General features: G+C 40.7%; 2 protein-coding genes across 7 annotated transcripts in view; both read right to left on the reverse strand.

The window, feature by feature from the left end:
- The window catches only part of LOC123514090 (UDP-N-acetylglucosamine transporter-like), an 11,095-nt gene extending 1,987 nt beyond the window's left edge, over positions 1–9,108 (reverse strand). Inside the window, exons 1-7 of one of the 6 annotated variants that reach the window (XR_006677514.1) lie at positions 9,020–9,108; positions 6,633–6,910; positions 6,071–6,225; positions 5,411–5,533; positions 3,449–3,749; positions 2,875–2,990; positions 1,917–2,247 (exon numbers count right to left, since the gene is read on the reverse strand). Coding sequence is in view for 5 of the 6 variants with exons in the window: in XM_045271716.1 (XP_045127651.1) it covers positions 1,993–2,247; positions 2,875–2,990; positions 3,449–3,749; positions 5,411–5,533; positions 6,071–6,225; positions 6,633–6,910; positions 9,020–9,075 (1,284 nt within the window). In the remaining variant the exon portion in view is untranslated. Of the gene's footprint in view, positions 1–1,916; positions 2,248–2,874; positions 2,991–3,448; positions 3,750–5,410; positions 5,534–6,070; positions 6,226–6,632; positions 6,911–7,388; positions 7,701–7,793; positions 7,971–8,210; positions 8,448–9,019 lie in introns of those variants that run through there. The other 5 variants (XM_045271716.1, XM_045271718.1, XM_045271717.1 and 2 more) reach the window with 5 other exon arrangements.
- Positions 9,109–12,262: 3,154 nt separating this feature from the next.
- Positions 12,263–15,000, reverse strand: part of LOC123514078 — a 27,258-nt gene continuing 24,520 nt past the window's right edge. Inside the window, exon 5 of the mRNA XM_045271680.1 lies at positions 12,263–14,615. Coding sequence (XP_045127615.1) covers positions 14,485–14,615 — 131 coding nt within the window. The 3' untranslated portion in view covers positions 12,263–14,484. The remainder of the gene's footprint in view (positions 14,616–15,000) is intronic.

Here is a 15,000-nt window from a genome sequence, read left to right on the forward strand (position 1 = left end):
TTAATAAATAACATGGTCAAAAGGCTTTTTGCCTTCCAGTAATTTATGTCTTCCAGGTTCTCACACCTCAACACAGTTTTTTTTTTTTTTCATGTTTCACCATCATCCTCATGGTTATTATTCTCTAAACAAGATAACTAAATGCCATTTTCTCCCTTTTTTTCCCACAACCAAACTACGCTCATTTCTACTCTCCCTGTCCCATTGACACATAAGTTAACAAGTATCTTCACTCTTGCACACTTTTCATTGGTAAACTCTATGCTTTGTTGATAAACTAACCACCTTCCTGGACTCTTTCTTTTCTTTTCTTTCAGGAATGGCAGAACAGTGTACTTCTTTCTCATTTCTTATGCTCCTCATAAGTGCACATGAATCCTACCTATAAAAATGTCCACTATCACTGTCACCATAAATCTTTTCTTCAACTATCAGAATTTTTTTACCTTATTTCTTGTTATGTCCCAGACATGAATATGTCACAACAGACTAATTCAAAATTTGCAACTACAAGTACAGTAAAACTATACAGAGATCCAATTAACTTAATGCTAGGAGCAAACACATCAATAGCAATACATATGCAATGCAAAACTTCCAAACACTTCATGCACACAGACATCAGGAAATGCCACAACTAGCTAAGAGCTATTAGATGAACAACACCCAGAAAGGCAAACAAACCTTATCAATGATGTGCAACAAAATAAAGCAAAAAGCAATTAAGATAAGTAAATGAACAAAGAAAAGGCAACAAACTGGAGATGATCCACTACTACAAAAGTAAAATGAGAGTACAACGAAGAATTGATGTTGTGAAGGTGTGACATCACTGATATTGATTCCAGGTCTGTTCTTCAGTAATGCAATGCACATCAATTTGATCATCACCTCTATTCACATAAGTCTGGGAACACTCACTTTTCACTTCCCTAGCTTCACTAACTTAAAGCATTACACTCCTCACACAGATTGCAAAAAAAGTACCCTTTGGATAAAAGCAAAAGTACCTTCAGACTCAATAAAGGCTAACATTCCATTAATTTTTTCCATTTATTTCTAATTTATTCCACCACAATCATTTGTATCATCTCAAAGATAACTCATGAACATTCATCAAAATATATATATATATAATGTGTCATTTGAGATCATCTTTTCTGGTCTATGTCTCCAGCCTCCCTTTTTTTTTCTAATTTCACATTCAAACATCAATATTCTGCACCTTAGTTCTAATCCCACATTATATCTTTATCGTCCACATCCTTTCTGGAAATCACATGTTATTATGAATTCTAATATTATCGTGACATGATTCATGTGAACTGATGACGAGGCCTTGGATGCCTGTCCCCCCCATATATAGTATCTCTCTCTCTCTCTCTCTCTCTCTCTCTCTCTCTCTCTCTCTCTCTCTCTCTCTCTTTCTTTCCCCCTGAACTATACTCCTGCATCATCCTCAATCTAAACAACTAGCACCAAATAATTTGTATACAATACCTTCTTTGGAGTGGAATGTTAGTCATTCTGTCATGCTGTATGTGTGCATGTTCATGGTCCTGGAGAAACTTTACTACTAAAGTAGGGTAAACAATAATTAAATAAATAAGTTAATAAATAAAAGGAAATCACAGCAGGCATAATGATAGCATGCTATACTCTATGTAAGTAGAGTTTTCAGCACAAGGATTTCAGCTTCCTGATGATGTACATCCAACTTGAATTTTTAAGAAATATGATATCAACAGCCATAAGAAGCAAAAACCTTGTTCATAACTACATGCAGTTTTTATATGCATTGTGGCTTACTTTAAATTATCAATGTTATAGTTTCTAGAATAGAATAACCAAGAAAACAGAGTTAACAGCCTTATTTACATAACCAAAACAAAAACCAGGGTCTTGTCTGCTTTTACCAAGTGTACTCAGCCACCAGCAGGTTACAACAAGGCAGTATCACAGCAAGCTACCCAAATAAGCCATGTCTTACACCTTATGTGGGCTGGCAGAGGGTGCATGGTGAGTGCTCTCTCTTATCTCGCTCTCCCTCTGTGGTGTTACACCATACAGGAAAGTCGAGGATATCACAATTGAGGCGCCAATGACAAACTGTATGGTAGGTGCAGCATCCCCCAGTGCCAGCCAAGACACCAAGCTGGACATTACAATGGATAGAGAGGTGGCAAAACCCTTCAGGATGTTGTCAGCATACTTCATTGTAACTGATACCATCAGTCCACCAAATGCCTGGAATGCAGAGAGAGACTTCAGAACTCCTACACTATTTATATTTACAAGGAACAATAAACTAAGCTAATTTATATTCTACCAAATACAAATCCATACACATCATATCATCTGAATTTCATTTTAACATGCACGCAATGAACCACACACACCACAAACTCAATCTCCTTCCTTCATTATATAACCCCAGCGATCTACTCATACCAATTCACCCATTTCCTTACATAAGCACACACACACAAACACATACTGTCACTGCCTTGGACATGTACACACTCTCCATACATCTATCTGACATACATTCAACATCCATGTCTGTATATCCCTGTTTGAGATTACCAGCCTGATATATACAAAAATAGATGGAAAGATGTATGTCAGGTTCTGATGTCTAGAAATACAGGTAAGTTCTACACACAGTGGTCAGTGATGATGAGCCCCTGCCTCCCACTAAAGGCTTAGAAGCTATTATTTGATTCTTATTTATTTATAATCTCACCAGTTACATAAAGAACATCAAAACTCAACCTAAACCTGAATGCTAAAGATAGCATGCAGGTAAGACAAGTGTGCATGTCTGTGCACTTCAATACTGCTACAAGTGTTTGACTGCAGCAATACACCCACCTGTATTAGCACCACCAGCCAGGTAGCAAGTGAGTAGCCCTGAAAAAACCCACTTTCCTTGATTGCTCTGCTGTCACCACTCACAGCCATCACAGCAAATGCAATGGAAAACACCCCTGAAATAAGATAAGGATGCTTTATGTACCCAACTAAGACTTTCACACAAGAGCAAACTTAACAAGTTAGTTTGCCTTTACCATCAGTTGTATACTGCAGAATGTTTTTTATAACACTTGTTGGAGCTTAAAAATCTGAGCTAATCAATGTAAAACCATCCAAATTCTACACAAGTTTTAGGCACCATCAGAGAATGTGTCACTAACACAACTGAGTCAAGAAAGGAATTGGTGGTAGTACATGACTATTATACTAGCAGGAGTGCAGCTTATTCTATTGTAAGCATATATCATTGTATCCCCAGAAGCTACATGTCTTTAAACAGTAATGATGACAGTCTACTTTAAATACAAAGTGAAAAACATAAATAAAAAATACCACCAAATATGTTTTTAATTGAAATAATCCCAAAAATGCTAAACAAAACAAATTTCTGAGAGATCACCCATTGACTCACCCAGCTGAATATTTCTGATGATGAGGGACGTCTGCTTCCCTTTCTTCACAAGGCGCTCAAAGTACACCCCAGAGAACCCACTGGAGATGCAGGACACGAACACAGCCAGGATGCCCAGGAGGCGCCGCACCTCAGTATTAGGGTGAGCTGCGTTGTGAGCATCAGGTGGGTGTACTTCCTCTCCTCCTTCACCAACTTCCCCTCCTTCAGCTCCACCCAACAAACTGGGATCAGCTCCTTCCATGGCCTCCACTTCAGGTAATATTTTGGAGGTGCTTCTGTTAGCATTGCCTCCATCAACCTATGAAATAAAATACAGCTTTCTCACATCAATCCATTCATGATATAAAGTACACAATTTTATTATTCATTTTGAAGCAAAAATGTTTGAAAATTTTCAATATCAAGGTAGTCAATCTTGGTATTCATTCATGCAATTTATATAAAATAAGAAAATTTAATTCAATATTCAGTAAAATTATGTCATATGTTGTAACCCTTTTGACATCCTCATTTTTGGGTACAGTTTGGTTGAGAAATGTCTACACTGCTTGGTTTCATTCCTCTTAAACTAACTACAAAGTTTAGGAATCCTGATTTGGTATGAAAGAACTACTAACTCTGCACCAGACGCCCATTCAAGGCACCCTTACAAATAGTATGGCTAAGACACAAAAAACATCCTTTCCGAAAAAAAAAAAAAAAAAAAAAAATATCTTGCACTCCCTATCATCTGTCATACATTAATCCTCTAAGAGACTCTTCATGACAGACACAAGCAAACAGTGAATAAAGCCTAATTAAAAAAAAGGGGAAATTCATGATAAGAAAAGATATAATACAGTCATACCTTGAGATACGAGCTGCCTGAGATATGAGCTATGATTTGGTAATTTTTTTATTTTGAGATATGAGCAAAATTTTGAGATAAGACTTGTACTTGGGGATATTGCCATTATAGTCAGCGGCTTGGTGCATCGGTCCAGCCTCAGCTGTGCTAATATTTACGTGTTTCCCATGGATCTCATGCACTGTGATTGTTCTTTCATCATTTTCACACCATTTACTGTTTTTTTTCTTTTCTTTTTTCTCAAGAAAATGCAGTTTTTATTTATGTTTAATGTTTAAGTGTGAATGATCCCTGCATCCTTTCCTACCTCCCTCCTCCTTCCCTACCATTTGCCACCATTAGCCAAAAACGTGTCTCCAAGGTAAGAACACTAAATAAACTTTTGCTGTTATTTTATATATTTTCATGCATTGATAAAGTATGCATGTGTGCATAACTGAAAAGGCAAACCAAATTTCTTCTATTTCTGCATATACCTCTTTCACCGACACTTATCACGGAGGATGAAGGAACAATGTAAACAAACCTTCTCTATGGCTAGGCATTGCGGCCTCTCTCTCCCTCTCTCTCTCTCCTATTTAAAACTTCATTTATTCAATGAATAATGTTTACAGGATCATCAACATGTTCTTCTGTGATTATTAGAGCAGCCAGTCTTCTGTGGGTGGCTATATTTGTACACTCCAGCTAATCAACAGTCCCAAGTGAGGGTCGGGAATGTGGTAGGATAACATCACATGGAATGCATCCTCCGAGATAAATATACTTTATAAGAGTAATTTATTTATTCATATTGTCTTTTGTTATGTTTTATTATGTTTCTGTTCAATAATCATTATTTATAAATACCCTTTTCTTACTTGAAAACGCATAAAAAAAATAGGGGTGTTTTTATGGGAGTAGGCTGGAACGGATTATTGGCATTTCAATGCATTTTAATGGGAAAAATTGTTTTGAGACACGAGCTCCATCATGGAACGAATTAAACTCGTAGAAAAAGATATTTCACGGCACAAGACAAAGAGAGCAACTGTACAGATCAAAGCCTAAATATGGACATCAATAAACAATGCACACCCAAGCTCTTCAAAATGCACACACACATTCTCTACCTGGACAAGAGAGACCCCCAACATCAGCAGACAAAGGGACAGCCAGTGGATGGGAGCAAGGCGCTTCCCAAGCATTACCCACGAAAAAATTGCTGTAGTAAGAATCTTGAGCTGGTAAGTCACCTGAGGGCAAAGACAAAGTCATTCTCATCAGCCTGAGCTTCATATAGCTTCGAAAAATAAACAAATAAATGAAAGAAATAAAATGCAGGATAAATCTGCAAATAAAAATCTTTGTAACCTATACAAAATTGTTTTTGATAATCAAGCATGTAACACGAAGTAATTTCATCTCTTTTTCAAGAAAATCGCTTTTCTTATCTTTCAATCTTTACACTATAATACCACCTCAACAACAAATTAAAGATACGAGTATTCCCAAACCACAGTGTCACTTAGGACCATTCTGAAACACTTCTATGCCACACTTTCACTACATTCAAAAAGTAGTTGAAGTAACAAGGGTCTTTAAAAGTGTTTCTATGATCCTAGTGACACAATAACTGGAGAAGTACTCTTGAGAGACTGGCTAATGAACTCTGTGCCCTTTGAAAATACTTGTGGTGTGGTTTCTGAATGTTGGTCAAAATTCATCTTTGTGGTACCTTAGATGTAATAAATCAATCCCTCATAAAAGATTACAAAGTGTTCTTCACTGACCTGGTAAGTAGCTGCATCAAGGTTAGAGAGAGCAATGAACAGCAGGTTGTTCTGCACCACATACAGGAAGGCAGGTATGGCCAGCTTCAATGTCTCCCATGCATTTAGTAGCACATCTTCATACAAACGCTTCAGAGTCACTCTCATGATTTTGCCTATATAGTATCAAAGGCAAAATTAGTTATCTCATCCTGCTGGTGATTTTTTTTTTTTTTCAAAGATTACATATTCATATATTCAATTGTCAGCCTGAATGCCCACAAGAATAAACCTGTTAGATAAGTTGTGAAACTAAGGTTATAACAAATGAATGATTCATTAAGGTTAATTAAGTCAAAATAAATTAAGAATCTTCAAATGGAATAAATTTGAAAAAGTGACAAAAAAAAGGACCACTCTATGGGGGAAAATTTTGAGATGAAACATGTAGGTATGACATAATTAAGCATAATCAAATTTTACATTCTTTTCATGCATTATACAACAATGATCTAGTTCTAATACATGAAACCTACACTGTGCCATCCATCACTAACTTTAGTGCTTGCCAAGCTGTACCTACCTGAGTCCAGGTGTAAGAAGCACAAGGAGAGGGCAAGTTTAAGTAGTTCAGACATGAGGACAGCCGTGGTGATGATGTAAGGCTGGTGTATGGAGGTGGTGCGACTGTATCGCAAAAGTAACACCATGGTTGATGTTTGTACTGACAACACCACCAAACTTAGCGTCTTGAGGGACAGCAGGTGCTTCCGAAGCCAGCGATTCTCACCAGGCCCCTCCATGCCTGGCCCTCTCCTGCTGTCCACTTCACTCATCCCTAAACTCTCATCTGGCAATCTTCTGAAATTGCAAAAGTTGCAAAAGTATTTCAAGAAGATACATATGTAAGGAAGCAGTATACTTTGAAATCAAATCCCATGGAGAGGTCCTTCTGGACTCTTCACTACAATAAACCTTGCCTCAATGAACAACTCTAAAACTACAAGCAGAACAACATAAATATAAGTATCATTCTATGCTGTTTCATACTAAATTATTTCAGGTGTGACTGATCTGGAGCTACTGCAGCTCTATTTTTGGTCCTCCCCTCTCCCCCTCATGTGACAAGCTTGCAACTTTGAAACTTTGCAACAATGACTTTTTTTCTTGGTGAGACTCTGCTAAATTACAAAGTAAACTTAAGGGTGATGACAGAAACATACACATATTTATTCCGTCCCTTTATACTATCTATACTATCGTATGATATGCATACAATATGAAGGTCTGGAAGGGAGTAATAAAAATGCAAAGAAGTGGAGACATCCTGGACCATTACCTTAAAGTTAAGTTGGGATGGATATCTCTCCAGGTTTAAAAATGTGGCATTTCATCCTTTGCTTTTTATGAATGTCAAAATTTGGTTTCCTCACGCTAAAACCTCACTTTCCCACCAGGTAACCAAACTTGTATGACGAATTTATGAAATGTGGAGGACAGACCTATTGAAAAAGCATGACCAAATACACAGATCAGGTAATACTTATATAATATTGCCATTTTCATCTTAAGGTTAGGTCTAAATTCATTCAATTCTTTCATTTCACTACTGATCTAATGAAGTATATCAAAACTTGAGAAAAAATCACATTTTCCCAAGAAATAAAAGAAAAATCAAGTTATTTTCACCATTCCCTACTAATGTATATCTTGTAACAGCAAGTAATCAATGGTAAATACTCACCACTATTACAGCTAACCCTACTTTCTGATCACTGCAAGTCACAGTAGTTGGGAAAGGGATAACTATGTGCATTAACACTACATCATCGGTTTTACAAGTGGAAATACATGTTTTCAGGTCAGGTGAACATAGAACACCAGACAAAACAGCCACCAAAACATTGCTCCGGGTTCGAGGGTGGGGTGGGGGGCTCCTGAATAGAGTGAACACTTTTGACTCTACATGCTCCTATTGCCATCTTAACACCTGACCTAGCCACAAGATGCAAGGTAGGCGAGCATGTAACACTGCCCTAGTTTCTATCGATAAAACCCCTAACGTTTCCCTGGTTACACTATCAATACAACCCCTGCAAGCCGAACCTCCCTTCCCGCCTCAGGGCATGACAGTTTCCTTTATCACACAGCACACACTGACCTATACCACCATGATGACACCGGTGAGGGGAACTGCAGCTCACGGCAACAACTCCCACACCCTCACTATAGCAGACAAACGTTCCCCCTTATGCTATGGATGGCCAGTCTTTAGTCCCGTACTCCTCTCAACTCTTCGCCACATTGTGCAGTGTGCACCGGTGAATGTCAGTTGCAGTGGGATGTTTGTGATTCATTGTTCGCCCAGGTGAACTTCAATATCTCCTTATAATTGAAACTTGATATCGCAGTCATGACGTCACTGTTACGTCACGAATTGAATAATGTTTGGCTGGGAGGAAGCGAGGGAGGATGAGTGGTGGGCTGGAATGGGGGGAATTGATGTGGATTCGGGTAACAGGTGTGTTGGATTAGACTGGTTTATCTGTCGTGCATCCTGCATAGCAAATAATTAATTTGTAACTCTACTAAACTCCAAGGTTCAAGTGAATACTTAGCCACCTACAGGCATACAGTATCGCGCCTCCTGTACATCCCAGCCCAATGAATGTGGATTGTGGAGGACAGCAAGTCAGAGAGAAAGAGAGCAAGAAAAAGCAGTCGTAATGTAAAAGGCACCAGCTTTCAATACCACTAATGTAACCTCAAACAGAAGTCACAGTGTTTTTAATGAATAAGCATATATGATTACTGTAATTCTCATTCAACAAGACATGAGTAGCTATTATGAGAGGAGGCTTTGACAAAGGGATGAATCATAACAAAGAGATGAATCACAGTTCCGATCACTAATTTACCACTTTTATGATTTCTTTTCAGTTAGATATATTCATGAAATCAAGTACTTACTGTCCCTCGTGAACAAGAGTGCAAGATGTATGTATAGTAGCAGAGCGGTATGACATCCTTAGGTAGATCACACTGTATACATGAACTGGAGCTCTCAACGACTCTCTCCGGGAGGAAAATGGATAATGACATGAACAACCTTCTTCACTTTTCCTCGAATTGTACAGCTGTGGAGCTATAAAGCACACTTGTGGTTGACTGTCAGTGGCGGATAATCTACAGAGATTGCTCACCAATCAAATCACTGGTGCTCTCTCTCTCTCTCTCTCTCTCTCTACAATAAAATAGCCGTAAAATAAATTACTATAGGTTGATATAGAACTGTTGCAATTGTTCCTGAATATATGTGCCAAGCATTTCCTGATATGCCAGAAAAAGGAGGACAGAAAGGAAAGAAGATAGCTTCACCACAGCGTTGGTGGAAAGATATATAAAGATAAGAATGGTCAGTCACAATAATGAGGATGGGAAGAAACCACTGATCAGGACCAAGTATGAAAGCGATGCAAAACTACTTCTAACCTCTAACTTTTCGACTATAATGACAGTAGAAAAGTAACAAAGGCAGCAAACAGCACTAGTTGTTACTCGCCAAGTGAGGTCACAAGGGCGCCACGGACAGCGCCTAAAGATTATGATCATTCTGGCCTCATCGAAAAATCATATAACCTCTACACCATTTCAGGCCGGCATAAAGTTTGGTAGTAGCTATACGATCAACTATAGATTGCGGTGATTGCCTTCTGATGGTCCCTTGAGGCTTGCAGTGAGGAATGGCGGGGAAGGAGAGACAAGGGTAGAAAGGGTGAGATATCCACGTGATACCGAAATAAACTACGATAAAAAAATTAACTTCGCATCTGAGTCTCAGCCCCATTCGCCAGCAATACTTAAGCCAATAAAAGGTTATTCCTGTCACACCTTACATCCGAAACAGGTTATATTATCCTTGTCTCACTTATATATAATAGCAACCTAGCTCGTAAAACAAGCAGAAGACTTAAAAAAAAAAAAGTCTTATCCTAACATCACGTGATATCCTTGTGCCCACGATCTAAATAGTACTATCTAGACCGTGTCTGCACCCACTTCAATCTTTTCTAAAAATTCACCGTAATGCAGCTCACACACTTGTACTCCTTCATAGCTTTGGGTAAAAGTTGTCTTTAATTAAGCAAGTGCCGTTGAGTGGTGATCATATCCTTCTCACATCTTTACTCTCCTTCACAAATAGTAATATTTGTGAAGGAGATCACACTTTTCTCATCCATGACAAATTAGTCAGTTTCTGTGATGCTGTGGCCATGGCGGACATGGCTATACACTTGAGCTACCCGCGTTTAAAGATAAGATAAATTCAACTAAGGGAATTTTAGTCACTTAGTCACATGTGTGAGAATTAATACACGTGTTCATACGATCTCTCTCTCTCTCTCTCTCTCTCTCTCTCTCTCTCTCTCTCTCTCTCTCTCTCTCTCTCCGACTTTAACCAAATTTTACCACATCAGTGAGATCACCAATGTTGACCTATTCACAATTAATTACTTACATTTGTGTGTCATTGACAACATGTTATGAGGGAAGGGTGTCGGATTAAACAGCAGGATTAAATAACTAACATGGTGCTGGTGTCTGAGGAACAGCAAAGCCCTTTCTCTTGATGAAGGTCGAACCCAACTCCCCTACACACGCTACTGAATGATTATTTTGAATATACTATGGCCTACATTAGGCCTTATTTTGGAAGATTTCTGCAGCTCACCTTTGCTATTTTCTAAAGGTTCTAGTTAAAGTGATACGGATTTTTAGAGATGCTCTTTATATGGTTCTATTGACAACTAAACAAAATACCCACATTACAAACAGGAGAAACTTTCTGGAGAGCTCGATTACTCACCTGTGTCCTTGGAAAACAGTCGTGGTGAAAGAGCAGAGCGTTTGAGAATGCGGGTTAGTATCACAGATGCAACAGTAACTATAATTAACCTATCAAACATGACTCTAGGAGTTCTGTGGAGAGTATGATTAGGAGACAATGCTCGAGACACGTTCTCACTATTCAGAATTTAGCTAAGCTGTTGTTTTCTTACATGGAGTGCCTGCTGCTGCTACTCTAACCCCTCCCATGTTAACAGGTCAACTCCGCTGGCGACCCACATCAGGGTTTCATTACAGCCCAATCCACAGGTCAGCATTTTTAGTGCAAACATTTGTGCGTGTGTCGACAACAACTACAGAGACAATGAAATGGTTCTTATGAGTGCTTTCTGCCGTTGATGGATTTGACTCGTTATTAAACTATTACTCGATTTATTAAAACACACTTGGAAACAGAAATAACCTCCATTAGAGAGTTAGAATAATTGAAATAAAACAAGAAGTATAAGAATGCGGATCATGCCTTTATTGGGTCAGTGATACGAGTAGTAACACGCGGCATTATTCTTAATTAGTAGTATTATATTACCTTACAATAACTAACTCTTTGGTGCAGTATGTTGTTTTTTTCAAGGTATTGTGTCATCTTGTAGTTAGAGAGATGGAATATCACAAGTGAGGCCCAGTAAGGAGATTTAATAGTAATCTCTACCAAACCTCTGTGCCTTGGAGTATTGGTGCTGCCTGGAGACACATCAGGGTGCATCTATAGAACGGCATTTATAATTAACGACATTCAACTGTGTGTGTGTGTGTGTGTGTGTGTGTGTGTGTGTGTGTGTGTGTGTGTGTGTGTGTGTGTTTACGAATATACAGGTGTGCATCTGTGAATATATTATCATGCCTCTAGTTTAGTCTATGTTTGAGGTGAAGAAAGGAGCCACTGAACAGAACAGTGGCAGTAGTGTACCTAGGAAGGCAAGGAATGACAAGATGGGCAGAATCTTATCCCACAAATATTTTCACGGGTCTCTTTTTTTTTTTTTTTTTTTTTTTGACAATAATGTAGATCCTGTTAAACTCTCACCAGAACCATAAAAAAAAAACTTAAAAACCCGTGTCGCTTCAGTTAGAGGCATTTGAAAGACTAGTTGAAGGCGCAGGAGTCTCACATAATGCGGCTGCTGGACAGGTTTATAGAGTGCGTGGGTGACTGCTTTGCATGTATTAGATTTATCAGTAAGTATTACGGTTCTATTTCTGACACTTTTCTATGGGATTATCTGTATTCAGTAACTACACATGGAAGAAAACTACACAGAAATGTGGTACGTGATCATTAAATGAAAAAGGAGTCAAACTCTCTTAAGATGGGTATGTTTATTGGTAGGTAACTCAGATCTTAATCCAAACTTGTAGCGTTGCAGCATACATATTATAACTAAGCAACATTTACAGTTAAAAATATATAAATACCCTAATATATGCTGATTCAACAAGATAAACAGAATCTCACCTTTCGCAGAAGCATCCTGTCTTCATGCTTTCTCTTACCTCACTGAGGCATTCACAGCAACGTTTGGCGTCTGGTCTGAAGTCTTGTTCCAATACGTAGTGATATAGTGATAAGTGTGGAGCGCAGAAGGGTGAGTGAGAACACACACACACACACACACACACACACACACACACACACACACACACACACACTTTGTACACTTATAAAGCAAGATACATAGTGTTAGTAGCCTCTGAAGTGAAAAACTCTTCAAAACAATTACTCCGACAGACCTAAACGAGCACTGAAGCTTCACTTAACAGACTCAATCCTGAAATAGCCCAGGACAAGCAACGCCTCGTCTAGCGTCAGCACTCAGCACGGACACCAGGTGGCGAGACAGCACCACCGCTGCCCCTTGCTGAACCGACACCTCGAGAGCAGCCAGCACTCAGCCGGCAAAGCGCACAGCAAGTCAGGCTAACGTGGGTGAAGCACACACCGACTCATGAACACAGGGCCTCGGGCGGGACAATAGCAGGGTGCCAGGCGTTAGTGGGGCTAGTGAAGGTTTTAGACACTCGGCGACGGCAGTAAACAGTTTCCATCATTCATTATGCAGGCAATTGGCGTGAGGCATAACTTCGTGAATTTCATGTGCAATAAGAAAAATATTTTTTGAAGTGAGTCAAGTCTCGGATGCTTGATGCCCCGAGGCAACACTTTCGTCACCAGCGTGCCAGCGGCGCACCCACACGACGGAGGAGGAAGAAGAGGAAGAGGATCGCGGCGGGTCAGAAATGTTGGTTGTCCCAAACATCCTTCATACAGTCATAACAAACGCGTTGTGAAGGACAGGAGCAGGAACAAGGGAATGAGAAAATAAGCCCAGATTGTTTATTTCAGCGGGCAGATGCGATATGGTGGGTAGGCACGATGTCTGTAGATGCAACTGTCCACGTATTAATAACCTGGGACATATCTAACAACAGCAGAAACATTCTGTTTCATTGGTACTGTACCTCCATTGCATGTCATAGCGTCATCTCCAAGACTTACAACACCTTTCTCCTACGACCTCCTCCTTCTCCTCCGGGTGCGTCCTTGAGTGCGTGGCTCACTCCCGCCGCTCATGGAGGCTCGCCCGTCCTACTCCTCCACCAGCAATCTCCGAGCTTGGCCACGCCCACCCGTTCGCTCGCACATCTCACATCACTTTTGCTGGAGGACGTGACACACCTATACTCACGTCATCTGCAGGGTGTCACACAGGTCATTCCGGGGTTTATCGCTTGTCATATACCGCCTCAGTCATAGTCACCACCAGTCAGTTGGAGTCACTCAAGTCATCTGCAATCAGTCAGGCACAAGGTATGTCAGCTGGTCATTCAGTCACCACCAGTTAGTCATACGGAAAGTAAATAATTCATTTTACAATCTGTCAGCGAGTCAGACAAATCATCAAGCATTCTCATCCAGTCACATATACTACACTGTACATTCTAACTCAATGGTCTGTTACTTGGCAGACCGAGTTTCGCGCCCAGCTCAGGTCGCAAAGGATGATGAGCAAGAGGATGAGCAAGAGGGTGAGGCGTGTAGCGTGTGTGAGATCTCAGCTTTACCTACAGATCTATGTAACCTCAAAGTTCTCTCCGGGAAGGTATAACAGGTGGCGATCACGAGTCCAGCACGTGATCCACATGCAACATACGTCACTAGTCACCACCAGTCAGTCAGGCACGCTGGCAGTCATAGTCACCACCATGCAGGCGTCAGATCCATCAGTCGATTGCAGCAGGTGACACAAAGCCTTTCCATTCCATGCTGGCGACGTCGGGTGGTGAGGGCGGTTGGTGGTGGCGGGGAGGTGGAGGAGGGGCGGCTGCTGGTGTCTTCTGTGCTGCCTCCCGGTGGTCAGCCTCGTGTCGTCAGCGGGTCAGGTCAGTCAGGCCCATCGGGACCCAGCGGGGGCCAAAGCCGTTACTGGAATCGTGATTTTGAGCAGGTTGTGTTGCGGCTGAGGCGGGGGCAGGGGCGCGGCGTGCTGGGGAGGCAGGCGGGTAAGGCGTGCTGACCCCCGCGACCATCAGGTTCTCTTTTTGTTCCAACACTTGCGCCGCGGAAGACCAAGCTTGAGCAAGTGCGCCTCCTCCTCCGCCTCGATCTCCGGACTCTTCAGGAAGGTTGGCGCCACGCACAGGCCCACCATGGTCACGGCTAAGGGAGGGTAAGGCGAGTAAGGACATTTCTCTCTCTCTCTCTCTCTCTCTCTCTCTCTCTCTCTCTCTCTCTCTCTCTCTCTCTCTCTCTCTCTCCCTCTCTCTCTTTTCCTCCTCCTCCTTCTCCTCTTCCTCCATCTCTGCTTCCTCCGCCTTAGGGAAGTTTAGAATCAAATCAGCTTTTCGCGAAACTCCCTTTCTTGTGCCACTTCCCCTCCGCTTATCTTGCTCTTTCTTACTCCGTGCACCTGAAAATCTCTCTCTCTCTCTCTCTCTCTCTCTCTCTCTCTCTCTCTCTCTCTCTCTCTCTCTCTCGTTATTGACATTTGCCCAAAATAACGAAATGAACCCATGCAGGCTTACGAAAACCCGTCACTGGGAAG

Source organism: Portunus trituberculatus, chromosome 37 (genome assembly GCF_017591435.1).
Source record: "Portunus trituberculatus isolate SZX2019 chromosome 37, ASM1759143v1, whole genome shotgun sequence".
Taxonomy (NCBI): Eukaryota; Metazoa; Arthropoda; class Malacostraca; order Decapoda; family Portunidae; genus Portunus; species Portunus trituberculatus.